At 45.1% G+C, this 26,843-nt stretch overlaps 1 protein-coding gene across 5 annotated transcripts; it reads left to right on the plus strand.

The window, feature by feature from the left end:
* Positions 1–25,123, plus strand: hpf1 (histone PARylation factor 1). 5 transcript variants are annotated; one of them, XM_087973984.1, is made up of 8 exons: positions 1–190; positions 1,257–1,422; positions 5,850–6,036; positions 6,626–6,724; positions 9,225–9,375; positions 18,377–18,464; positions 20,887–21,059; positions 24,856–25,123. In XM_087973984.1, the coding sequence occupies exons 1-8, from the start codon at positions 125–127 to the stop codon at positions 24,985–24,987; spliced, it is 1,062 nt and encodes a 353-aa protein (XP_087830110.1). In that variant the 5' UTR covers positions 1–124; the 3' UTR covers positions 24,988–25,123. The 5 variants fall into 5 exon arrangements, with proteins under 5 accessions (XP_087830110.1, XP_087830125.1, XP_087830119.1 ...); XM_087973989.1 differs by having other exon boundaries at positions 4–169; XM_087973999.1 differs by lacking the exon at positions 9,225–9,375 and having other exon boundaries at positions 18,346–18,464.
* Positions 25,124–26,843: the final 1,720 nt, after the last annotated feature.

Consider the following 26,843-nt stretch of genomic DNA (forward strand, 5'->3'; position numbering starts at 1 on the left):
GTGGCGGCGGCGGGGAGCTGACTGTGTCCCTGTGGCGGAGGCGGGGAGCTCGCTGCTTTCGGGGGTGTGTTCAGCGTGTCTCCCTCTTTATTCTGCCGCCCCGGTGAAGGTCGGTTTGTTGAATATGGCGGGACGCGGGAAGAGGAAAGCTGCATCCAGAGGCACCGAGGTAATGGATGAGGATGTTCTGGTGAACACGGGATTGTTTTCACTGTGATACATTGTAGCTCCGGAAGTAACAATGTATCCAGGGGATTGTAGAGCTGCAACATTGTCTCACTGAATGTTACTAACAATGTCTTCACTAAATGCTGTCTCTCTCATTGCAAATATTTTAGTCCCGACAATGGTGCAGATGGTTTGCTCCAGTGCTGTTTTGAATTGAGTGAGGCACTGACCGCATAGGCCTTGCCTCGACCATGTCGGGGGCTTTATTTTCAAATAAATGTGTGGTATTTTTGACAAAAGTAAAAGTATTGCGTGAATTGTCTGGATCAGAGGGAAGGGTGAAATTTGACCTCTATCAACTAACATTACGACAAAGAACTGCGGGTGTTGGAAACAAACTAAACCAGCAACAACACAGCAGGTGTGCAGAGAGAGACAAAACACGAGTTAACATTTTGAGTCACTTTTATAAATTCTATGTTTCTGTGAAAGGGCACACGATGTCCTGCCTTCTTTTAAAAACAAAGGTGCAGAAATCTCCATCACCCAGAAGGACAAGAGGAAGCACTAAAAATCGACATGTTCCCCTCCAAACCGCCAGCAACAAAGGAGAAAGTATTGTAGGCCAGTAAAAACGTTCTATGGTTGGTCTGTCTTTATTTCATCATTTACTATTTAGTGTGCACCACTGGCAGGGCCAGCTTTTGTTGTCTATGCCTAATTGCCCTTGAACTGAGTGGCCTGGTAGCTATTTCAATGGGCAAGGTTGGAAAATAAAAGAATAAGTGGTGATCTTGTTGAAACATACAAGATTTTGAAGGGACTTGACAGGGTGGATGCAGAAAGATTGTTTCCCATGTTCGAGAGGCTAGGACCAGAGGCATAATCCCACTTATTGGCTACAGCTATGCCTTCAACACTATAATTCTAACGTCTTGAGATGTGGGTGTCTGCTCCCCACTCTGTTACTGACTCTATGACTCTATCTATACTTGGTGCTGCCTAAGGAGCTGACCTAGTGTTTTGGGGATGTTGCAGTGTTTACTGCTTGAATTAATTCAGTTTTCTTTGTGATTTGTTTACCTCAGTCTAAGAACCCGGCAGCTGAAGATGGGAAGAAGAACCGAGGAGAGAAATCCGGGGTTCCTGAGGAACTGCGACAGGAAGTTGAGGATCTCTACAAGCTACGGATGCCGGAAGATTTCTATCACTTCTGGGAATTCTGTGAGAAACAAGATCCACAGAATCCATGCGGTATGCTACCTCCCCCCCACCCCATCCAGATTAGCATATGTAATGCAGAAACCAGCCAGGCATCTGTGGCCAGCTATGAGAAAGTGAGGACTGCAGATGCTGGGGATCAGAGTTGAGAGTGTGTTGCTGGAAAAGCGCAGCAGGTCAGGCAGCATCCGAGGAGCAGGAGAATTTTGGGCATAATCTGTGGTTAGCTATGTGAGAGCATTGGGAGAGGTTCTACTACAAACCAACCGACTCCCACAGCTACCTGGACTACACCTCCTCCCATCCTGCCCCCTGTAAAAACGCCATCCCATTCTCCCAATTCCTTCGTCTCCGCCACATCTGCTCCCAGGAGGACCAGTTCAAAATACGTACAACACAGATGGCCTCCTTCTTCAAGGACCGCAATTTCCCCCCCGACGTGGTCGACGGTGCCCTCCACCGCATCTCCTCCACTTCCCGCTCCTCCGCCCTTGAGCCCCGCCCCTCCAACCGCCACCAGGACAGAACCCCACTGGTCCTCACCTACCACCCCACCAATCTCCATGTACAGCGCATCATCCGCCGTCACTTCCGCCACCTCCAAACAGACCCCAGCACCAAGGATATATTTCCCTCCCCTCCCCTATCAGCTTTCCGTAGAGACCACTCCCTCCGCGACTCCCTTGTCAGATCCACACCCCCCACCGACCCAACCTCCACTCCCGGCACCTTCCCTTGCAACCGCAGGAGGTGCAACACTTGCGCCCACACCTCCCCCCTCACTTCTCTCCAAGGCCCCAAAGGAAACTTCCATATCCGCCACAGATTCACCTGCACCTCCACCCACATCATCTACTGCATCCGCTGCAGCCGGTGTGGCCTCCTCTATATTGGGGAAACAGGCCGCCTACTTGCGGAGCGATTCAGAGAGCACCTCTGGGCCACCCGGACAAACCAACCCAACCAACCTGTAGCACAGCATTTCAACTCCCCCTCCCACTCCACCGAGGATATGCAGGTCATTGGACTCATCCACCGCCAAACCACAACAACCCGACGGTCGGAGGAGGAGCGTCTTATCTTCCGACTGGGAACCCTCCAACCGCAGGGGATGAACTTGGACTTCACCAGTTTCTTCATCCCCCCTCCCCCCACCTTGTCTCAGCCGGATCCCTCCAGCCCGGCACCGCCTTCCTGACCTGCAGTCTTCTTCTTGACCTCTCCGCCTCCATCCTACTCCGACCTATCACCCTCACCTTGACCTCTTTCCACCTATCACATTTCCAACGCCCCTCCTCCAAGTCCCTCCTCCCTACCTTTTATCTTCTCCTGCTGAACACTCTCTGCTCATTCCTGAAGAAGGGCCTGTGCCCGAAACGTCGAATCTCCTGTTCCCTGGATGCTGCCTGACCTGCTGTGCTGTTCCAGCAATAAAGTTTCAACTTAGGATGAGAAATGTCTTCTGCCCCAACACTTGTACTCTTAAATACCACCAACCCAGCCCCAGTTCACAAAGTTCCTTGTGTCCTTGTTTGGTTTATGAGCAGAGAAGCAGACATCTGTGGTACAAATGGAATCAGAGGTTCACAGCATGGAAACAGGCCCTTCGGCCCAACTTATCCATGATGTCCCGTTTTCACAATTAAACTAGTCCCATTTGCCTGCATTTGGTCCCTATCCCTCCATGCCAGTCCCATTGATGTACCTGTGACGAGATAAATTTGGATGTTTGGTCAGCATGGGCGAGTTGGACCAAAGGGTCTGTTTCTGTGCTGTACATCTCTATGACTCTAAATGACAAAATTGTATTCACTTCCACCACTACTTGTGGCAGCCTGTTCCAGACCCTCTGTGTGAGTAAAAAAAATTGACCCTTTTGTACCTCTCTCCTTTCACCTGGTGCCTATGCTGGATCTTAGTGATTTTATTCACGCACCTTCGTCGTCTTGTCCTTGACCCTGATCCTCGTCCTCCAGCATCTGTCTGTTTTCCTTCAACGACCCAGTGACCTTACAGGAGCAGCATTCTACCTCCCTAAAAGCACTATGGGTAATCCTGCACCCCAAGCACTGCAGAGGTTCAGCACCAAGATCTCAGGGTTAATTAGAGACGGGTAATATGTGCTTGCAATGCCCACATACTATAAGCAATTTTTAAAAACTTCCTTTCATTACTAATTATGGAACTTTTAGCATCCTTTTACATTATTCCAGAACCTGCAAACTTTAGTGAACAAATGTGTTCTTCGGTTTCTCCACCAGTGATTTTTATTTTAATTTTGTTTTCTTTTCTTTTATTTTTACTCCTTTTTTTTTTGAAAAACCCCCACACTAACGCCTAACTGCGGTAGTGCTTATTTTTTCCCCAGCACCCATGTTGCGTGTGTGCAGGTGTGAGACACAGTGAGAGAGACAAGGTGCACGAATCTTTATTCAATTTCCACCACCAGGAAGATAGGAAAACACCCGAGTGGCCAGTGACAAGCACTGCCCTTCACAAAAGGGCAATGCTACCAGTGATTTTTATGTCTGTATTCTCTAATTGATGACCCACTTGCCAGTGGAACCAATCTTCTTCTTTCTTATCGCAATCTCAATTTGTCTCAATTTAAGACAGCTTTCTCTTCCCTTCTAATGTACATGCCTGCTCTCTCTCTGGTGGATGTAGATGACTCCCATATCGGTGTTCAGAGAGCCCTGCCCCTGTCCCCTGGCTGAAACCATACAAACAGTGCTGGGGTTGAACAGGTTTCAGTGGCAAAAAGTCAAAATTGCTGTAAAAGCTCAGGAGGTCTGGCAGCATCTGTGGAGAGAAATCAGAGTTAACGTTGTGAGAAACAAAACTCACATATTAAAAAATTTCAGTCCGAGTCAAATTCTGAAGCAGCGAATTTTATTGATACGTACTTGCAAGAACGGGTGCCTAACGAGTAAGCACCTCGATCTGAGGGTTACATTCTGATTTATGCTGTTCAGCTGCATCTCTCGGTCCTCCCCTTTCACCCCATTGGTTACTTTTGCTGCAGCGCGTAGCCTATCACAAGCTCTAGCTTCACTCCACCTTTGTCTAGCTTCTCTCCGCCTCTGTTTACTTCTCCCATTACTCTCAGCCTGTCGCCCCTTACTCTTATTTATCTCATCCCTTATATGTGACTATCCTGGCATAGTTTGCTGTCTTCGTGCGATCATCCTGCCAAACTAAATTCCATCCGTTGGCCACATCCCTCCTGAGACTGGCACACCATTCTCCTGTTACTGGTACAACCCGCTACACGGTCACTCTGCCCTATTAGTCAGAGATAATTCTACCTGTTTTCACTTCTCACTGTTTAGTATTTAATAATTTTATAATGTAAACTTTTGCAGAAGCAACACCTGTTCCCTTATTCTGCACAATTTTAACCCGATACCTTGCAATGTTTTGGGTCAAGTCACTCTGGTTTCTCTGCAAAGATGCTGTCAGACCTGCTGAGCTTTTTCAGCAATTTCTATTTTTGCTTCTGATTTACAGCATCCACATTCTTTTGGTTTGTGTTCAGGGTTCAGTGGGAATGGGAAAACAGAGGTTACAGAGTTGTTCAGAAAACCTTATGAAACCCCGCTTCGAAAAGACAAAGTTTGTCTGAACGTTTAGGTGAAATCAGTCTTACACCTCCATGTTGCCTCATGCGTTTCAATAGGCTGTCCACAATGGCTGATGACAAGATACTTCTATTCTTGGTTAGCAAATGCAGCAGTCATTTTTTTTTCAAAAATCTGTTCATGGGGTGTAGATGCCATTCTCTCGCACCTATTGTCCATCCCCAAGAGCCAAGCCCATTGTTGTGGGTCTGGAGTCACATGTAGGCCAGACCAGGTAAGGATGGCAGATCTCCTTCCCTAAAGGACATGAGTAATGCGGATGGGTTTTTTATGACAATCAACAATGGGCCAGATTTTTACTGAATTGGGCATGTTGGAATTCAAACCCGGGTCCCCTGAACACAAACCTAGGTTTTTGGATTACTAATCCAGTGATGTCACTACTACACCACCACCTGCTCTAGCTAGCACAGACCACATTGACCAGGACACGGAGTTCTCCCCCATTGTTGGTTGAGCAATGGGTATTGGCCCAGACACTGGAGAGCTCCTCTTGGTGAGAGTGCCATGGGATCATTCTACATCCGAGTGAGAGGGTAAAAAGCAGCAGTGGTGGACAGTGCAGCACTCCCCTGGCACTGCCGGAGGACTGTCAGCCTTAGTTTTCATGCTCTGCTCCTGGATTGCAGCGGGAAGCCCACGGTCCCCTGGCTCAGAGGTGAGAACACTACCTGCTGAACTGTGGCTGACACCAAATAAAGGGACACTGAACTCGCGGGAGTTGATGCTTCTAGGCAGAACAAGGGAGTAGACGGTTAACAGAGAAGGGTTTGGTTTGCTCTGACCTGAAATGCTGTCTGTCTTTGCCCTCCTCTCTAGAGGCACTGAAGTCAAGCCTTGGACTCCAACTTGTTGGGCCTTTTGATATCCTGGCAGGAAAACACAAAGGAACAAAAAAATCTGAGCCGAATTACCTGCTGCACTGGCGTTACTTCTATGACCCCCCAGAATTTCAGACCATCGTCAGTGGAGACCCTGAAACTCTGTATCACCTCGGTTACTTCAGGTATGTGTGGCCCAGGTGCATTGCTGAGAGTGGGAGCGGATACAGTCCTCCTGTGTTCATACTCTGCTGAGTCACACCCTGAGATTTGTAAGAGAAATCATTATCAGGATATAGGCTTGGTCAGCGTTTGTTACTCGGCCTGTGGGGAAGCTGCCTGCACTCTGCAGAGTGGGGGATGGTAGGAATTATGTGTACCCACCCAGTGCTGTGAGTTAAGGAGTCTGACCCAGCAACAATAAAGAACTTTGGTTTAGCTCCGAGTCAGGGCGGGCTGTGGCTCAGGTGGGAATTAGCAGCTGATGGTGTTTCCGTGAGTCTGCTCTTCTTGTGTCTCGAGGTGGAAGAGGTTGGAGAGGGCGGGCGTTGGAAGGTGCTGTCGCAAGTGCCTGGGTGAGTTACTGCAGAGTGTCATGTAACTGGTACACACTGCTGCCACTGTGCGTTGGTCATGGATGTGGTGCCAGTCAAACACGGTGCCTTGTCTTGGGTGGTGGCAAGCTTCTCGAGTGTTGTCAGAGCTGCACCCACCCAGGCAAGTGGGGATATTCCATCACACGTCAGTGACTATGTTGTATGTGGTGTTTTACAGAGATTCTCCAGAAGAATTGCCAGTATTCATAGGGGAAAACGAGGCAAAGAATGGCTGCTCAGTGGTTCAAATGGGAAACAATGTGTTTAGCGCGGTGAAGTATGTATATATCTGTTTCCTATCGGGCTGTATGTAACTGATGGCAGTGGGAGGGTAAGCTGATGTCTAGTCAGAGACTCATGGTTCATGTCCCACTCTGAAGGATCTAATTAAAAATCACACAGCACCAGGTTATAGTCCAACAGGTTTAATTGGAAGCACTAGCTTTCGGAGTGCTGCTCCTTCATCAGGGGTCGTGGCTCACAACCACCTGATGAAGGAGCAGCGCTCCGAAAGCTAGTGCTTCCAATTAAACCTGTTGGACTATAACCTGGTGCTGTGTGATTTTTTTTTTTAACTAACTTTGTCCACCCCAGTTCAACACCGGCTCCTCCAAATCTGAAGGATCTAGGCTGTCATTCCAATGCAGTACTGAAGGAGTGCTCCATGGTCAGAGGTGGCATCTTTCAGACCAGACACTAAATGAAGATCCCGTTTGCCCTGATAGACGAACGTAATCCTACTTGATTATTCCAAAAATCATGTGAAAGATCCTCTGGTTTTCTGGTTATACCTTGACCCACGTAACTAAAACTGTTTATTTCCAAGTTGCTGTGGTGGCATTAGCCACAAAACTGTTGTCCTACGCTGTAATGGTGATGATACTTCAGGGCTGCTTGATTGCATTTCTTAAAGTCATGAAATCCACTGTATAATTTTAGTTCCTTCATTCGTTCCCATGTGATGTGGACATCTTGGCTAGGTCAGCTTTTGTTGCCCATCCCTAATTGCCCTTGAACTGAGGGGCTCACCAGGCCATTAGAAGGCAGTTAAGAGTCAACCATGATGTGGTGGGCCTGAAGTTGTACATAGGCCAAACCAGATAAGGACGGCAGATTTCCCTTCCATGAAAGACATTTGCAAATCAGATGGGTTTTTTACAACAATCGTTGATGGTTGTCATGGTCACAGTTACTGAGACTAGCTTTATATTCCAGATTTATTAACTGAGTCTCAATTGCAATGGCTACTGTGTTGGGGCTTGAACCCTTATTCCCATGGGCGGCACGGTGGCTCAGTGGTTAGCACTGCTGCCTCACAGCACCAAGGTCCCAGATTCAATTCCAGCCTTGGGTGACTGTCTGTGTGGAGTTTGCACATTCTCCCTGTATCTGTGTGGGTTTCCTCCGGATGCTCCGGTTTCCTCCCACAGTCCAAAGCTGTGCAGGTCAGGTGAAGTGGCCATGCTAAATTGCCCATAGTGTTAGGTGCATCAGTCAGCAGGAAATGGGTCTGGGTGGGTTACTCTTCGGAGGGTCGGTGTGGACTTGTTGGGCCGAAGGGCCTGTTTCCATATTGTGGGGAATCTAATCTAATCTCATCCCAGAGCCTGGATTACTTGTCAAGTGAAATTACCATTATGCCACCATCTCTCACAATGTGCCAATTTCTTTTTGTTTGAAAGAGTGCTGCATTCTCCAGTTGCATTTGATGAGAGGGTAAAATCCCATTGCCATACTCTGAGCTCCAAGCCAAGAAAATAGAACACCTTCCTACTCACAACGAACCCATCCCCTTGTGCTAACCAATGTTCATTGCCTGAGTGTAGACAGGACCTAGTTTGATGCAACCCATTAAGAGTTGGCCTTGTTAGTACGGGGGCTGAAGTCAAACGTAGGTCAGACAGGGTAGGAACATCTGATCTCCTTCCCTAAAAGGTAATGAATTTCTTGGGTTTTATGATGGCGCCATCACCCTGGCGGTCACTTTTCCAAAAATGAGCTGTTGCAGCTGAATTTTCCAGTGTTTGGATTATGAACTCCTGTATTCTATGTGCTTGTACTGTTTTAGGCAACAATTTTGTCATTAAGTTTTGTCTTTCTTTAAGTTGAAACTCGCCTAACCCATATCACCTCTCCTCCACCCCATGCCCCCCCCCCCCCCAATAAAACACAACCAAAAAAGCTTATTTCATTGTGTGGAAAGTTCTGTCACATCCTGTTGGTGTACTGAGTAGCACAGAGTCAAAAGGTCAGGGTTCAAGTCCCATTCCCGAAGATCTAGGATGTCATTCTAATGCACCACTGAAGGTATGCTATGTGACCAGAGGGGCCTCTTTTCAATGTCACGCTGAGACTTGACTGCGCCAGCCCTCGCAGGCAGACATTAAATGATCCTCCGTCATTATCTCAGAGCAGATATTCCCCTGGTGTCCTGGCCAATATTTATTCTTTGATCAACGTTACCAAAACTGGTAACGTTGGTTGTTGTGGGAGGTTGCTAGTAGTCTCCAGTTCTCTTCAGGTCTGTGGAGGGAGATCCTCCAGAGTGAATGCTGTGGGATAGTGGCCCCTCTTGCATTGAGTGTCCTCATGCACTGACCATGGTAGAATGTAAGAACCCCTGCTCCACTGACCATTTATATCTTTTTATTGTGATGGGGAGGGCTGGCGGGTGGAATAGAGTTTAAAAATGTGTGGAAAGTTTTTCTAAGTTTAGCTGTTTTCCCTTTTATTTGTTTCCCTTCTCCCTTCCGTCCTGTCACTCCTCTGGTTTACAGCTTGGTTTTGGCCAGAAGACTGAAGGAAATGGGTAATAGGATTCAGAGCAGAGGTTTGAAAGAGCTCGAGACCAAACTGACTACGGTAGCGAAGAAATTAGGTTATTCCCTAGAACAGAAAACTAAAGAAATGAAGCAGAGGGATAGGAAGGTAAGCGCTCATAACATACTTCCAGAACATTCCCTGCATGTATTGGCGTGGCATTGTGTTTCTGGCTAATTGTGACTGAGAGCCTTCTGCTGAATAAGTGTGAGGTTATCCACTTTAGTCAAAAATGCAGAAAGATAAAATATTTCTTAAATACTTAAATGGTGGGAAGTTTAGATGGCCAATGGGCCTGGGTACCCTTATTTATTAGGCACTAAACTTTTAACAGATAGATATAGCAAATGATGAAGGCAAATGGCGTAGTGGCCTTTAACACAAGGGGATTTGAGTACAGAATTGAAGACCACTTGCTGCAGTAATATAGAGCTTTGTTGTACCTTTCTCTCAGGATATATAAACAGCTGCTTGGTAATTAAACATTAGTGGAAGGAGACAGACTTGGTGGGAAATGTCATGTATCAATTTAACTGAATCCTCTGGGTATCATTGGCCTTGCGGCTCTTCTCCCTCCCCCCCCCCCCCCCCGACACACACACACACAATCTTAACCGGCCATCTTGCACTCATCAATAGGAGGTGTGATGCTGGGTTTGTAGAATATATAACCCAGTGACAGGCGGAGTGTATCAACGCCAAGTCCCATTGACCATTCTCAGTGAGCCACTTAAACTTGCAAGCCTCAGAAAGATATATCCATCAATTAGATATGATTCTGCTATTGGCAATCACTTGTTTAATAATCCTGACAGTGCTAGGAGTTATGGTGGAAACCAGTTTTAAGATTGCAGTCTGATGCGTGTGTGTGTGTGTGTGTGCGCTAGAAGCCACACAAATAAATACTCAGGACCTTGTTTGATATAAACAAAAGGAACTTGTATGTTCATTTTTTTAAAAAAGTTCTTCGTGCAGAGAGATCTCCATGTCCATGTACGTTGATCCCTGAAAGTTGCCACCCAAGTTGATAGGGTTTTTAAGAAGACATATGGTGTGTTAGCTTTTATTGGTAGAGAGATTGAGTTTCTGAGATCATGCAGCAGCTGTGCAAAACTCTGGTGTGGCCACACTTGGAGTATTGTGTACAGTTCTGACCCCCACCCCCAACCTCTAGATTCTCCTACAAGAGGAAACTGCCTTACCATATTGACTCTGTCAAGTCCCGTCAGGATCTTCTATCTTTCAATAAGGTCACCTCTGACTCCTCTAAACTCCAGAGGATACAGGCTGAGCTGGTCTCCAGTTCACTCCAGGTTTTAGTCCATTAAACCTTCTCTGAACTGCTTGACAATCATTCTGTGCTTCACTTCTCAGGGCAATGCCTTGACCAACCAGAGTAAGCCTGTCATCTTAACTTTAACCAAACCTTGGCAGTTAACTGTCAGTCATCATCTAACTTGTGCATTCTCCATGGTGACATGCCTACCGATCAGAGTGAACTGGTCTCTGTTCCCCTCTCCACAGATGCTGCCCAACCTGCTGAGTTTCTCCAGCACTACCAGGTTTTTGTTTGTAAGTTGGGACAATGTAAAAGGGAGAACAATGAAGGCAAGCTCAAAGCTTTAGCAAAATGTGTCTTTTTTTCAGCAGTTCCAAACTTAAAGCCCAATTGCTCCTGGAACTTTAGCCTAGGGTCTCAGGATTCCAAAGCCAACAACATTCATGGTGCAGCTCCATCTTCCTGTAACGTACCACCTATAGTTTTCTGGTACTCAAGGCAAATTGTCACTGTTATGTGTGAGCCTGTACGGTGAATGACTAACAAAATGCGAACCAGCTGCTGCTGTTAGAGGGACTGCAAAGTATCTGTCCATTTATCTGCCATCCTGGGCGGCACGGTGGCACAGTGGTTAGCACTGTTGCCTCACAGTGCCAGAGACCCGGATTCATTTTCCGCCTCAGGTGACTGACTGTGTGGAGTTTGCACGTTCTCCCCGTGTCTGTGTGGGTTTCCTCCGGGTGCTCTGGTTTCCTCCCACAGTCCAAAGATGTGCAGGTCAGGTGAATTGGCCATGCTAAATTGCACGTAGTGTTAGGTAAGGGGTAAATGTAGGGGTATGGGTGGGTTGCGCTTCGGTGGGTCGGTGTGGACTTGTTGGGCCGAAGGGCCTGTTTCCACACTGTAATGTAATCTAATCTAATATAATCTAATCTAATGTATTAAAAACCAGCAGTGCTATCCTGGTGCCTTGATCAATATTTCACCCTCCCACAGTCATGTTCGAAACACAGAGAAAGAGAAATACTCAGCAGGTCAGGCAACATTGGTGGGGAAAAATTAGGGCCAGTGATGAGCCAATGATAAAACTTGGAAAGATCGGGATGGGACGGATGAGTAGGATTTCCAACATTTGCAGTGTCTTGATGTTGATCCACTTGGACTGGGATGTGGATGTCACTGGCGAGACCAGCATTTATTGCCCATCCCAGTTACCCAGAGGGCAGTTAAATCAACCACATTGCTGTGGTTCTGGTGTCACATGGAGGCCAGACCAGGTGAGGATGGCAGATTCCCTTCCCTAAAGGGCATGAGTGAACCAGATGGGTTTCGCCAACAATGGTTGTCATTAGACTATTAATTCTGGATTTTTAAAAATTGAATTCAATTTCCCAGTGTGGCGGGAATCAAACCCAGGTTCCCAGAAGATTGCTTGGGTCTCTGGATTAATAGTTTAGCGATAATAACATTAGGCCATCTAGCTCTCACACATATAGAGATGGATGAGGTAGATGTGGCATTCCTGTCTCTGGTGTTGACGGCCAGTGTTCCCGAGTCCATGTCGGGAGACACCAGCCCACGTTAGCTCACCCTCTTCTCCATGAGGTTGGAGCTCACTGCACAAACTGTTGGGCAGTTTCCTACAATAAGCCATAGATAAGGATGTCCAATGAAACCTACGGCACAAGGACAGGCCTTTTGGCTGAGTTTTAGGGCCCATACAAACTGAGAGGATGGTTCCCCTCCTGGGAAAGGCTTGGACCCAAGGGCATAGAACAGTACAGCACAGTCCAGGCCCTTTGGCCTTCTGTTGTGCCGGCCTTTTATCCTACTGAGATCAGCCTAACCTACATACCCCTTCATTATACGATTTTCCATGTGACTATCCAAGAGTTGCTTAAATGTCCCTAATGTATCTGACTTTACTACCACCGCTGGCAGTGCATTCCACACACCCCTCACTCTCTGTAAAGAACCTACCTCTGACATCTCTCCTAAATATTCCTCCAATTACCATAAAATTATACCCTTCATGATAAACCTTTCTGCCATGGGAGAAAGTCTCTGACTATCCACCCTATCTAAGGCCTCTCAACAAGTCACGTCTCATCCACCTCCATCAAGTCACGTCTTATCCTCCTTCACTCCAATGAGAAAAGTCCTAGCTCCCTCAACATCTCTTTATAAGACGTGCCCTCCAGAGCCAGGCAGCATCCTGATAAATCTCCTCTGCACATGCTCTAAAGCTTCCACATCCTTCCTATAATGAGGCAACCAGAACTGAACAATGATATTCCAAGTGTGGTCTAAGCAGGTCTCTAGAGCTGCAGCATAACCTTGCGGCTCTTAAACTCAATCCCCCTGCTAATGAAAGTCAACATAACATACACCTTTTTAACAACCCTCTCAACTTGGGTGGCAACTTTGAGAGATCTACGAACATGGACCTCAAGTTCCCTCTGTTCCTCCACACTGCCAAGAATCCTGCACTGTGCATTCAAATTCCACCTTCCAAACTGAATGACTTCACACTTTTCCAGGTTGACCTCCATCTGCCATTTATCAGCCTAGTTCTGCATCCTGTCAATGTCCTGCTGCAACCTACAACACCCTTCCACACTATCCACAATTCCACCAACCTTCGTGTCATCAGCAGATTTAATAATCCACCCTTCCACATCCTAAACCAAGACATGTATAAAGGTCACAAAGAACAGAGACCCTAAAAACGATCCCTGCGAAACACCACTGATCACCAAGCTCCAGGCTGAATACTTTCCATCTACCACCACCCCTCTGTCTTCTATGGGCCAGCCAACTCTGTACCGAGACAACCAGATTTCCCTGAATCCCATACCTCCTTACTTTCTGAATTAGCTAAGAATAAAGGGACAGCAATTCCAGACTGAGATGAGGAGGAATTTGTTCTCTGAGGGCTTTGAGAGTCCTTTTGGATCTCCTTGCCACACAGAGCTGTGGAGATAGTATCCTTGTGTGTATTTGAGGCAGATTTTGTTAGATTCTTGATGATTAGAGAATCAAGGGTTACAGGGAAAGAGCAAGAAAATGGACAGGAGGAAAGACAGATCAGCCATTCCATAGTGGTGCAGGGACCGAGCAGTCTATTCCAGTTCATATTTCATATGGTCTTACTCAACAAGTTTTCTCCAACTGTGTAATTATTTGCCTCAATACCACTCTAACCCCATCTTAAAGACCATCAGTGTCCTTCTATACTTTGAACTAAAGCACAAAACTGAGTTGATTCCATACTCCTATTGAGCATCTCTGTGCTAATTATGCCACATTTTTAACAATTATTTATCATGGAGTACCCAGTTTGCATACAAAACTGTTGCACAGCAGTGTTTTGCGGTTGTGAACCAATTCTTTAATTGGCTTAGAACTTAAAACATTACAGCGTAAGAGCCCTTTGGCCCTCGATGTTGCGGCGATCTCTGGAACCAATCTGAAACTTATCTGTGCTACACTATTCCATTTTCATACAAATCTTTATCCAATGACCATTTAAATGCCCTTAAAGTTGGTGAGTCTACTACTGTTGCAGGCAGTGCGTTCCACACCTCTACTACTCTGAGTAACAATCCTACCTCTGACATCTGTCCTATATCTATCACCCCTCAATTTAAAGCTATGTCCCCTCGTGCTAGCCATCACCATCTGAGGAAAAAGGCTCTCACTGTCCACCCGATCTAACCCTCTGATTATCTTATATGTTGCAATTAAGTCACTTCTCAGCCTTCTTCTCTCTAACGAAAACCGCCTCAAGTCCCTCGGCCTTTCCTCATAAGACCTTCCTTCCATACCAGGCACCATCCTAGTAAATCTCCTCTGAACCCTTTCCAAAGCTTCCACATCCTTCCTATAATGCAGTGACCAGAACTGTACGCAATACTCCAAGTGCGGCCACACCAGAGTTTTGTACAGCTACAGCATAACCTTGTGGCTCTGAAACTCAATCCCTCTACTAATAACAGTTAACACACCATATGCCTTCTTAACAGCCCTATCAACATGGATGGCAACTTTCAGTGATCTATGTACATGGACATCGAGATCTCTCTGCTCATCTACACTACCAAGAATCTTACCATTAGCCCAGTACTCTGTATTCCTGTTGACTCCTTCCAAAGTGAATCACCTCACACTTTTCCACATTAAATTCTATTTGCCACCCCTCAGTTCAGCTCTGCAGCTTATCCATGTCCCTCTGTAACCTGCAACATCCTCCAGCACTATCCATAACTCCACCGGCTTAATGTCATTCACAAATTTACTAACCCATCCTTCTATGCCCTCATCCAGGTCATTTTATAAAAATGACAAACAGCAGTGGACCCAAAACAGATCCTTGCAGCACACCACTAGTAACTGAACTCCAGGATGAACATTTCCCATCAACCACCACCCTCTGTCTTTCAGCTAGCCAATTTCTGATCTAAACTGCTAAATCATCCTCAATCCCATGCCTCTGTAGTTTCTGCAATAGCCTACCGTGGGCAACCTTATCAAAAGCCTTACTGAAATCCATATACACCACATCAATCACTTTACCCTCATCCACCTGTTTGGTGACCTTCTCAACTCAATAAGGTTTGTGAGGTATGACCTATCCATCACAAAACCATGTTGACTATCCCTAATCAACTTATTCCTCTTGAGATGATTATAAATCCTATCTCTTATAATCCTTTCCAACACTTTACTCTCAACCGCAGTAAGGTTCACAGCTCTATAATTTCCAGGGTTGTCTCTACTCCCCTTCTTGAACAAGGGGACAACGTTTGTTATCCTCCAGTTTTCTGGCACTATTCCTATAGACAATGATGACATAAAGATCAAAGCCAAAGGCTGTGCAATCTCCTCCCTGGCTTCCCAGAGAATCCTAGGATAAATCCCATCCGGCCCGGAGACCTATTTTCACGCTTCTCATAACACCTCCCTATGAACCTCAATCCCGTGTAGTCTAGTAGCCTGTATCTCAGTATTCTCCTCAACAACATTGTCTTTTTCCAGTGTGAATACTGATGAAAAGTATTCATTTAGCGCTTCCCCTCTCTCCTCAAAGTCCAAGCACAATGTCCCACTACTATCCTTGATTGGCCCTAATCTTTCTCTAGTCATTCGTTTATTCCTGATATACCTATAGAAAGCCTTGGGGTTTTCCTTGATCCTTTCTGCCAACAACTTCTCATGTCCCCTCCTGGCTCTTCTTAGGTCTCTCTTTAGGTTTTCCCTGGCTAACTTGTAACTCTCAAGCGCCCTAACTGAGCCTTCATGTGTCATCCTAACATAAGCGTCCTTTTTCCTCTTGACAAGAGATTCAACTTCCCTCACTTGACCACTTACTCCCTGCCTGACAGGTACATACTTATCAAGGACACGCAGTAGCTGTTCCTTGAATAAGGTCCACATTTTAATTGTGCCCATCCCCTGCAGTTTCCTTCCCCATCCTAAATCTTGCATCATAATTGCCTTTCCCCCATCTATAATTCTTGCCCTGCGGTATATACCTATCCCTTTCCACCACTAAAGTAAACATTACTGAATTGTGGTCTTTATCCCCAAAGTGCTCACCTATCTCCAAATCTAACACCTGGCCGTGTTCATTATCCAGTACCAAATCTAACGTGGTCTTGCCCCTTGTTGGCCTGTCTACAATCTGTGCACACATTGGACAATAACTGATTCATCTAAAATACTCAAATTATAGTATTTCCAGTCAATATTTGAAAAGTTAAGGTCTCCATAACAACTATCCTGTTACTCTCGCTCCTATCCAGAATTATCTTTGCTATCCTTTACACTGCATCTCTGGAATTATTTGGAGGCCAACAGAAAACTCCCAACAGGGTGACCTCTCTTTTCCTGTTTCTAACCTCAGCCTCTACTACCTCAGTGAGTGAGTCCTCAAATGTCCTTTCTGCCACCGTAATATCATCCTTGACTAACAGTGCCACACCTCCCCCTCTTTTACCATCTTCTCTGTTCTTACTGAAAAGCACCTAAATCCCAGAACCTGCAGCAATCATTCCTGTCCCTGCTCTATCCATGTCTCCGAAATGGCCTCAACATCCAGTTCCCAGATACCAACCCATGTTGCAGGTTTACCCACCTTATTCCAGATGCTCCTGGCGTTGAAATAACAAACTTTAAACCACCTTCCTGCTTGCCGGTGAACTCTTGCGACCTTGAAACTTCATTTTTGACCACATTGCTCTCAACCTCCTGGACACTGGAGCTTTAATTCAGATTACCATTCCCCCTGCTGAATTAGTTAAAACCCTTCTGAAGAGCATTAGCCAATTTTCCCCCCAGGATATTGGTACCCCTCTGGTTCAGGTGAAGACCATCCTGTTCATAAAGGTCCCACCTACCCCGAAATGAGCCCCAATTGTACAGGTATCTGAAACCCCCTCTCCTGTGCCATCCATGTTCAATTCCTCTCTCCCTATTCTTCGCCTAGCTAGCATGTGGCACTGGCAACTAACCAGAGATAACAGCTTTGTTCTAGCACTAAGCTTCCACCCTAATTCCCTGCATTTCTGCCTTCAATCCCTATCCCTTTTCCTACCTATGTCATTAGTGCCGATGTGGACCATGACTTGGATCTGGTTCCCCTCCCCCTCAAGGATCCCCAAAAAACTGAGGGGATTCTAAATATCTTGGTTATATATATTTTTTAATTGACCCCCACACCACCTCCAAACAGTGGTAGTGCTTATTTTCCCAAGCGGTTTCCTGGATTTATTGGTGTGGTGAGCAGTGTCTGGGAACTGGCACAGGAAGCAAACATCTTACAGCAGTGCTTAAAAATGTGTTGCTGGAAAAGCGCAGCAGGTCAGGCAGCATCAAAGGAGAAGGAGAATCAACATTTCGGGCATAAGCCCTTCTTCAGGAATGAGAAGGGCTTATGCCCCGAAACGTCAATTCTCCTCCTTTGATGCTGCCTGACCTGTTGTGCTTTTCCAGCAACACATTTTTAAGCTCTGATCCCCAGCATCTGCAGTCCTCACTTTCTCCTATCTTACAGCAGTGCACCAGACTCCAGATTAAACAAGAGCAAGGTCACGAGAACTTCATTTAGGTGTTTTTCTACATGTTTCAAATATCGTGTGCATTGTCCACAGGCTGTGTCTGTAACACAGAAAATTGCCATGTGTTCTTTGTTGACAGGTCAGTGTGATCAAAGAAGCAATATCCAGGCTTTTATTTTGCTAAGTCTGACGTCATCTCTGACTCATTGAAGTAAAAATGCCACTGATACAGTCATCTACCTTTCGTCACTTGTACAGTCACTAATCAAAGTTGTCAGTCCCTCAGTCTGTGTCTTTGATATTAATGATATTTTCTGTCTGTGCAGCTAGATGCAGTTGATGTTTGTTTAATGGAGTGGCACGATGGCTCAGTGGTTAGCACTGCTGTCTGACAGTGCCAGGGACCCAGGTTTGATTCCAGCCTCTGGTGACTGTGTGGAATTTGCACATTCTCCTCGTGTCTGCGTGGGTTTCCTCCCACAATCCAAAGATGTGCAGGTCAGGCGAATTGGACATGCTAAATTGCCCATTGTGTTAGGTGCATTAGTCAGAGGGAAATGGGTCTGGATGGGTTACTCTTCGGAGGGTAAGTGTGGACTGGTTGGGCCGCAGGGCTTATTTCCACACTGTAGGGAATCTAATCTTAAAAAAAAAATGGATGGACAGTCTGTGCTGTACAATTTCAGCTCAAAATTAATGCATTTTGACAATCTGAGATTGACTTTACTCCCCATCTTACAGAAAATCCATCTCCTCTATCCTTCGCTTCCAGGTCGCTACCAGAACCTTTCATGGAGCTGGTTTGGCTGTTCCAATTGATAAAGCTGGTGTAGGTTACAGAGAGCTTCCTGAGACAGACGGTACGTTTGTAATCTTTACTGTTCTGCTTTACGAAGGGATACATAAAAATGCATAAGCTACATAGAAATTGCAATGGGAAGTTGTTGAATTGTTTGCCTTTGTTCTTCCATTTTAAAAACTTAGTAATAGTCACTATGGCATCAGAGGTGGTCATTCAGTTCATTGGATCTGTGCCGGTTCACCCATTTCATCCCTCCACTGCAAGTCCATTCAAATTCTTATCCTGTTTCCTTTCTGAAATCGTTGATTGTTTCCACTCCCACTAAATTTGCAGGCATTGGCTTCAAAGTCATGGCTATTCAAGGCCTTTCAAGAAAACATTCAGCCCTGCGTTCCACCCTGCATCTCTTACCCAAATGTTTAGGTCTATGCACTTCTGTCCCCTCCAGTCCTTGTACCACCATCCAACAGACAGCTTTTCTTAGGCTGCCTTTATTTAAAACTATTGTAATCTTCTTAATCTCCCCAAAACCTCCTTTTTTCTTTTGAAGAATTAAGAAGAATCACAGCTTCCCCAGCCTCACCCTGTGGTTAAAGCCCTTCGTTCCTGGAGCTGTTCTGGCTGGTCTCCGCTGCACCCTTTCGAGTAGATACACTTTTGTCCTGAAATGTGGTTACCAGAGCTCAGTGCAGCATTCCAGTTGTGGCTTAACCAGAGCTTTCTAAACGTTCGGTTTCTGCTTTTATACATTGTCCCGAGTCTACTAATTAGGAGAGAATGTGGTGCAGTGCCTGTGTTTTTCTTTAAAATGTCTGTTCAGACTGTGAATCATTTTGCGATGTTTAGGATTATATAATTGGAAATTGTTGCAGGTCTTTTCCTGGTTCACAAGCCCAGAGTTACTGAGAGCAGTGACTGACCACCCTCAGTCCAAGGTTGAAGTCAGCTCAGTCCAGATGAAATGGAGGATCGGACATTCGAATCCCTACAGTGTGGAAACGGGCCCTTCGGCCCAACAAGTCCACACCGACCCTCCGAGTATCTCACCCAGACCCTATTATTCTACATTTCCCCTGACTAATGCACCCAGCCCACACATCCCTGAACGCGATGGGCAATTTAATACGGCCAATTCATCTAACCTGCACATCTTTGAACTGTGAGCGGAAACTGGGCCATCCAGGAGAAACCCACACAGACACTGGGAGAATATGCAAACTCCATACAGACAGTCACCCAAGGCAGGAATCAAACCTAGGTCCCTGGCGCTGTCAGGCAGCAGTGCTAACCACTGAGCCACTGTGTCACAGGATCTTTCAGGGAATTGGAGCTTCTTCTGTTTTTCTTCATCTTCATGGTTTTGGGGGATATTAAGGGTTTGTTTATTTTAAATGTTTTTGTCATCACTGCAGAGAGCTGAGCTGACGATGCTCTGAATAAAGTGTTTTCTCTTTGGTAAGACATTAAACTCAGGCTCTGTGTGGCCTTTCCGATTGATGTAATATTTTTCACTATCACTATTTCAAAGGGGAGTACTCACTGATGTCCTAGTTAATACTTATCCCTCAACCAACCTCCAAATCTGTTCAATGTTATAGACCATGAGACATGCAGAAGTAGGCCATTCGCCCATCGAGTCAGCTCCCTCATTCAATGAAATCGTGGCAGATCTAATAATTCTCAATCCCATTTTCTTGCGTCTTTCCATGATCCTTGATTCCCTTACTGATTAAATCTCAGCCTTGAATATGTTTAATGATTTGGCTTGGACAGCCCTCTCTTATTCCAGAGATTCACTTCCCCCAGAGAAGAAATTCCTCCTCACCCCTGTCTTAAATGGGTGACCCCCTTACTCTGAGATGATGCTCTTTGGTCCTCCTACAATGTGAAACAACCTTTCTGCGTCTCCTCTGTCAAGTCCCCTAAGAATCATGTATCTCCACTAAGGTTGCCTCTTATTGAGACATACAGGAGGTCCCTGATTTATGATTTTGTGATTTTGAACACCATCTCGTGCAGGGGTGTGATTTTAAAGATCTGATTGACATATGAACATTTTCTGTACTTACAAACAGCTGCTTTTTAGTTTCCTCAATTGTGCTTCGACTTGCAAACAGACTCCAGAATGGAACTGCCTGTATAGCAGAACCATGTTTATAGGATTTTGCTGTTAGCACATTGGCTGCTGCATTCCCTGTACACGCAGTCCCCATTTGTGAATTGGTTCCATTCTGGAGTCTGTTCACAAGTCAATTTGTTGGAACACAATGCAGGACAATGTAAAGCAGTTGGCTGTAAGTATGAAAAAATGTTCACGTCAGATCTTTAAAATGACACCCTCATGTGAGATTGCGTTTGTAAGTATGAATGTTTGTAAGTCGGAGACCATTTGTATAATCAATCTATTTTTCTTCCATCTGGATTTGGGGAAAAAAATAACAACTGTCTCTCTCTTATCTTCCAATCACAAAATTTGACAGGAAGTCTGAAAAAGATATGTAAAGCAATTGTAGAAGCTCCAACTGATGAAGCCCGGATAAAAGCTTTTGCCCCAATTCAAGAAATAATAACTTACGTTCAGTTTGCAAATGATGAATGCGACTATGGAATGGGATATGAACTAGGAATTGATCTTTTCTGTAATGGATCACATGTGAGTAGATGCAAATGGAGTTCAGCTTGTTCTCAACATTCTAACATAACACAGCCTCTCCCCAACTCTACAAGCCCTCGGTGCGACAACAGTGCTCAAATTTCATGGGCCAGTGGACAAATTACCCTGAAACCTTGGAAAAATTCACCCACGAGAAAAGTCAGCCCTGTGTGCAGAGGAAGGAGGGGGAGAAGCTGCTGTGCCAATCACACACTGTCTCTCTGGTGTTCACTGCTGATGAGCAAAAAACAGCCTGAGAGTGGAACAGCAGGTGAAGTGGCTGAGTCATTGCTGGTGGTGAGGGAGTTTTGGCGTGATGGGTGTAGAGAGGTTAGCCTAGTCAGGACCAATTTATGGATACAGGATAGGCTACTTGGGACTGAGAGGAGGGAGAAATATTTTGACCCAGAGAGTAATGAGCTTGTGAAATTCTCTTCCACAGAAAGCATGTGAGGGCAAATCATTGTATGTTTTCAAGAAGGACTAGGATATCCTATAAGGGATCAAAGGATATGGGGAGAAAGCAGGACAGTACAGAGTTGGATGATCAGTGTTGAATGGCTTACTAGTCTGCTGTTCTATATTTCTATGTAAAACCATAAACCAATCCAGGTAAAAACAAGGACTGCAGATGCTGGAAACCAGAGTCTAGATTAGAGTGGTGCTGGAAAAGAACAGCAGGTCAGGCAGCATCGGAGGAGCAGGAAAATCGACGTTTCGGGCAAAAGCCCTGTCTGTCTTCATGCATGAGTCCTGTCACCCCAGTAACTATTTTTCCAAAGTAAAGGTCAGGTGCGCAGCTTGGTGTGTAACAGGAGAGGCTGCTAAAGGAGACAGCAGGAAACAAACTGGTCAGGGTTTCAAAACCGTCAACAAAGCAACACTCACCTAAAAGCTGGGGAACTTGAGGTAGTTAATTGCTCACAAGTAAATGTGTTATTTCTAGCATAAGGCTGTTATGTTCAGGGATACATTATCGGAAATATATTGGATGCTGTTGTAATGAAAACTGTCAACTGTTGAATTTAAATCTGATATTAAGATCTAAGATGTATCAAAAAGGATTATAAATGCCTGCTTAAAATAGTCCAGCTATTTGAATATGTGATGAAATCATATCAGCTGTGACCTGTGGTTTGGTGGTAGTGTTTATAAGGTGGCTTCTTGAGTGGAGAAGCTATGTGTTAGTTATTTGAATTGTCAGAATTTTAAGGTCTGTCTTTGTAGATGTACCTCAAATGGTGAAGTTATGATTTTCATAAATTTTGAGAGTTAGTGATCAGCACGCTATCCTCCACCAACCACCACCAACTTTAATTCCCTCTACCATCAGCACAGTGACAGCTGAGAGTCCCATCTATGAGACAGACTGCAGCAATCCAATGAAGCTTCTGTAACAGTCCCTCCTAACCTGTCTCTCTATCGGCTAAGTAGAACAGTCCATCTTCCATAGTTAAAAATGTGTTGCTGGAAAAGCGCAGCAGGTCAGGCAGCATCCAAGGAACAGGATAATCTACGTTTCGGGCATAAGCCCTTCTTCAGGAAAGGGCTTATGCCCGAAATGTCGATTCTCCTGTTCCTTGGATGCTGCCTGACCTGCTGCGCTTTTCCAGCAACACATTTTCAGCTCTGATCTCCAGCATCTGCAGCCCTCACTTTCTCTCATCTTCCATAGTTACACCAGCACTGCAGGAATTGCAAAACCTGCGCCCACACCTCCCCCCTCACCTCCATCCAAGGCCCCAAAGGAGCCTTCCACATCCATCAAAGTTTCACCTGTACTTCCGCACATCATTTATTGTATCCATTGTGCCCGATGTGGTCTCCTCTACACTGGGGAGACTGGACGCCTTCTTGCAGAGTGCTTCAGGGAACATCTCCGGGACACCTGCACTAATCAACCCCATCGCCCTGTGGCCAAACATCTGAACTCCCCCCCCCCCCCCCCCCCCTTCCCACTCTGCCGAGGATATGCAGGTCCTGGGCCTCCTCCATTGCCGCTCCCTCACCACCCGCCGCTTGGAGGAAGAATGCCTCATCTTCCACTTCGGAACACTTCAACCCCAGGACATCAATGTGGACTTCACCATTGTCCTCACTTCCCCTCCCCCCACCTTACCCCAGTTCCAAATTTCCACCTCAGCACCATCCTCATGACCTGTCCCACTTGTCAATCTTCCTTCCCATCTATCCGCTCCACCCTTCTCTCCAACCTTTACCCCTTCCTCCATCCATCTATTGCACTCCCAGCTACGTTCTCCCCAGCCCCATCCCCTCCCAGTTATCTCTTCACCCCAGAGGCTTCCAGCCTCATTCCTGATGAAGGGCTCCTGCCTGAAACGTAGATTTTCCTGCTGTGCTTTTTCCTGCACCACTCTAATCTCCTAATCCCAGGTCTAGTTACATCAAGGACAGCAAATGTTTGGTGTTAATGGGTTAACAACCTGGAACCTTTTATCTTCAGCACAGAAACTTCTTAAGGGCTGTTGGAAATGGACAATAATTGTTGAACTTCTAAATGCAGGGGAGCTTTTGGAAACTCAATCAAATAATCTGGAGTACTTCACCAGTACAGTACAAAAGGGGTCTTGATGAATTTTAAATGAACTGAATACAAGTGTATAATTTAATATATTTTAACACCATTTACTTTAGAGTTTGGGTTTTGAACCAGTGACATTGGATTCTTGTCTATTTCAGGAGCTATAATTTTTTAATGCAGTATCAGAGCTCCTGGGGTGATGATGGAAATACATTTGCATTGGGAGTTTTATGAGCAGTGTAAACAGAAGAGCATGAGCTTGCTGTCAGAAGAATCAGGAATTATTTTCTTTTTGCAAGGCATGGGGGGTGAGAGATTAGAAAGCTTTTGTTTTCGGTTTGCAGAAGTCTTGGTTGAAGTTTCAACAGATGAAACCATTTTAGAGTTAGTTCAGAAAGGTCAGGAAATAGGTCACCTCAGTGAAGACATTTAATTTTAAACATTCCAGACCAGAAATAGTGAAACGGGTTATTTAAAGCTGAGAAAGTCCAGCCCAAGCCCATTTATGACACGGAAAAGGCTCTTAAACTCAAAATAGGGAACTGAAAGCAACAGGTAAAACTACAGCTGTGATGTAGAAGGGAATTGTCTGTTTGAGTACTGGGAAATGGTGATAGGACAGATGGCATTGTATTTTATCATGTGTTTTGAAGTCTTTCAAATTCTGATATAAGCAAGATGTGTGGCTTATTTTGATTCACATAATAAATTTTGTTTTACTTTTATGCAACACTGTATGCTTGTAGTAAAAGGCCACTTTATTATATCTTTGTTACAGTCTGGGATCTGTCTTTGCTGGTACTAACATCTGCTGGGATCATAAGCTGCACTTGATAATTTACTTTTGTAATTTATTGCCCATCCGGAATTATTCTGGCATAGATGGTACTGAGTTTGCTTCCTGAACTATGCCAGTTCAGATGGTGTAAGGACACCCTTAATACTGTTAGGAAAGAAATTCCAGGATCTTAGAACAGTGACAGTGAGGGAATAAGATTTCCAAATCAGCAAGGTGCATGACTTGTTGGGAGCTTGGAGTTGATGGGGTTCCCATGCATTTGCTAACCTGGTCTTGGTTAAGTGTGTTGAAGGAGCTGAGTTCCTGCTGTGCATAATGTATATGGTACACACTGGGAAGGGCTTTGTGGTATTTGAAGAGTGAGATGCTGGAGGAAAATGTTTCAGCTGTTCAGAAACTGAGTAGCAGGATTTATGATTCTTTCACAAACACTTTCTTTTCACTTCCTTTTTCAGTACTTTCACAAAGTGGTACAGCAGTTGTTACCCCTAGCATACAAGTTGCTGAAGAGGCAACTGTTTGCTGAGATTATTGAGGTACATTTGGCCAACAGAAAATGGAATGATCTGGACCAACTGACTGTTTGAAGATTCTGATTTTGTGGCAAAATCAAAGAACTATTACAGACTTGTGTAAACTAAAATGTATCGTCTGTGTTGTATACTGTTTATTTTGATGCACAAATTTAGCATTTTTTTAAACAATAAAGATCCTTTGACATTGTTTAAGTGTTTGTGATTTGCTTCTTCAAACATAGTTTTAGCAGCTTTATTATCCATGATACACCTTCACTAGTACATAAAGTTGTATCTAAAGAATATGTACCAGCTTCAATGAATTTGAACTTGAAAGTCATTCATTTAATCCATGTCATAAGAACACAAGACCATTCAATACAGTTGTAGCTGATCAACCATTTCCTCCCCCCAACTCCATATCCCTTTATAACATGCCCATTTAGAAATGAGTGTTCAATGTTGGCAAACAAGGTTCCAAAGCCCCTCCTGACAGAACTCTAAAGATTGTCAATCGTTTGCGTCAAAGAAATTCTCTCCTCAATCCTAAGTGGTTTCCCTCATATTTTGAAATGACAATCACTGGTTCTAGGCTCCACATGTCTACATCTCCATTTTCACAGGATCACCTCACCTCTTTTGAACCATCTAGAGAAGTACAGGGTTTCCCAACCTCTCTTCATAGTATAGTCCTGCCGACACAGAATTAAATCTGGTGAACCTCTATTGCACTCCCTCCATGGCAATACAATAGAATTAAAACTGCACAGTACTCTCGGACTGATCAAACATTTTCTATAAAACAGAAGCATGGTTTTCTTTATCAAATCCTCTTGCAATAAAAATTAAAACAGGTTTTCCTCACTGATATGCAGGTGCAACAAGCAGCTTTCAGTCACTAATGGGCAGCACGGTGACACAGTGGTTAGCACTGCTGCCTCACAGCGCCAGAGACCCGGGTTCAATTCCCGCCTCAGGCGACCATCTGTGTGGAGTTTGCACATTCTCCCAGTGTCTGCGTGGGTTTCCTCTGGGTGCTCTGGTTTCCTCCCACAGTCCAAAAATGTGCAGGTTAGGTGAATTGGCCATGCTAAATTGCCTGTAGTGTTAGGTGAAGGGGTAAATGTAGGGGAATGGGTCTGGGTGGGTTGTGCTTTGGCAGGTTGGTGTGGACTTGTTGGGCCGAAGGGCCTGTTTCCACACTAAGTAATCTAATTGACAAGGACACTCAGGTCCACGTGCACATCACATCCACAATTACTCAACTCTTACCAGTTATAAAATACTCTCCCACTTTTCACTTTTTTCCACAATAGTCCATCTGCTATGTTCTTGCCCAAATCTTCCTGCAGCTGATTTGCATCTTCCTCATCACAAATAATCCTACCTTTGTATCAACTTCGCACTGAATGACCTGTCACGTTCTGTGCCCCTGTTGAGCTAGTTTAAGTCCTCCCCATCAGCTCTGGCAAAACTTCCTCTGAGGATCGGTCCAAATGTAATGGTTGAGCTCACTAATTATCAGAAACTCCATCTACTCCACATGTCTCAATGCCACAGAAATCGGTTGTCAACCAACTCACCAGTCAATTCTGATTGCAAAGTTGGCCCTTATTTCAAGGAAGTTGGAGTATAAGTGTAGGGAAGTCTGACTACAACTGTACAAGGTCCTGTTGAGACCACATCTGGAGTACTTAGAACAATTTAAAGAAAGATACTTCATTGGAGACAGTTCAGAGAAGGTTAACTAGGATGATCCCTGGTGGGGAGGTATTGTCTTAGGTGCAAAGACTAAACAGGTTGTAACTTTACTCACTAGAGTTTAGAAGAGGTGAACTCATTGAAATATACAGGATTCTGAAGGGGCTTGATGGGGGTAAATGCTGGGAGGATACTTCTCCTCATGGGCATTCAACAACTGGGCGCTT

Source organism: Chiloscyllium plagiosum, unplaced genomic scaffold (assembly GCF_037043375.1).
Source record: "Chiloscyllium plagiosum isolate Xiang-an unplaced genomic scaffold, Cpla_swu_hap1 HiC_scaffold_2, whole genome shotgun sequence".
Taxonomy (NCBI): domain Eukaryota; kingdom Metazoa; phylum Chordata; class Chondrichthyes; order Orectolobiformes; family Hemiscylliidae; genus Chiloscyllium; species Chiloscyllium plagiosum.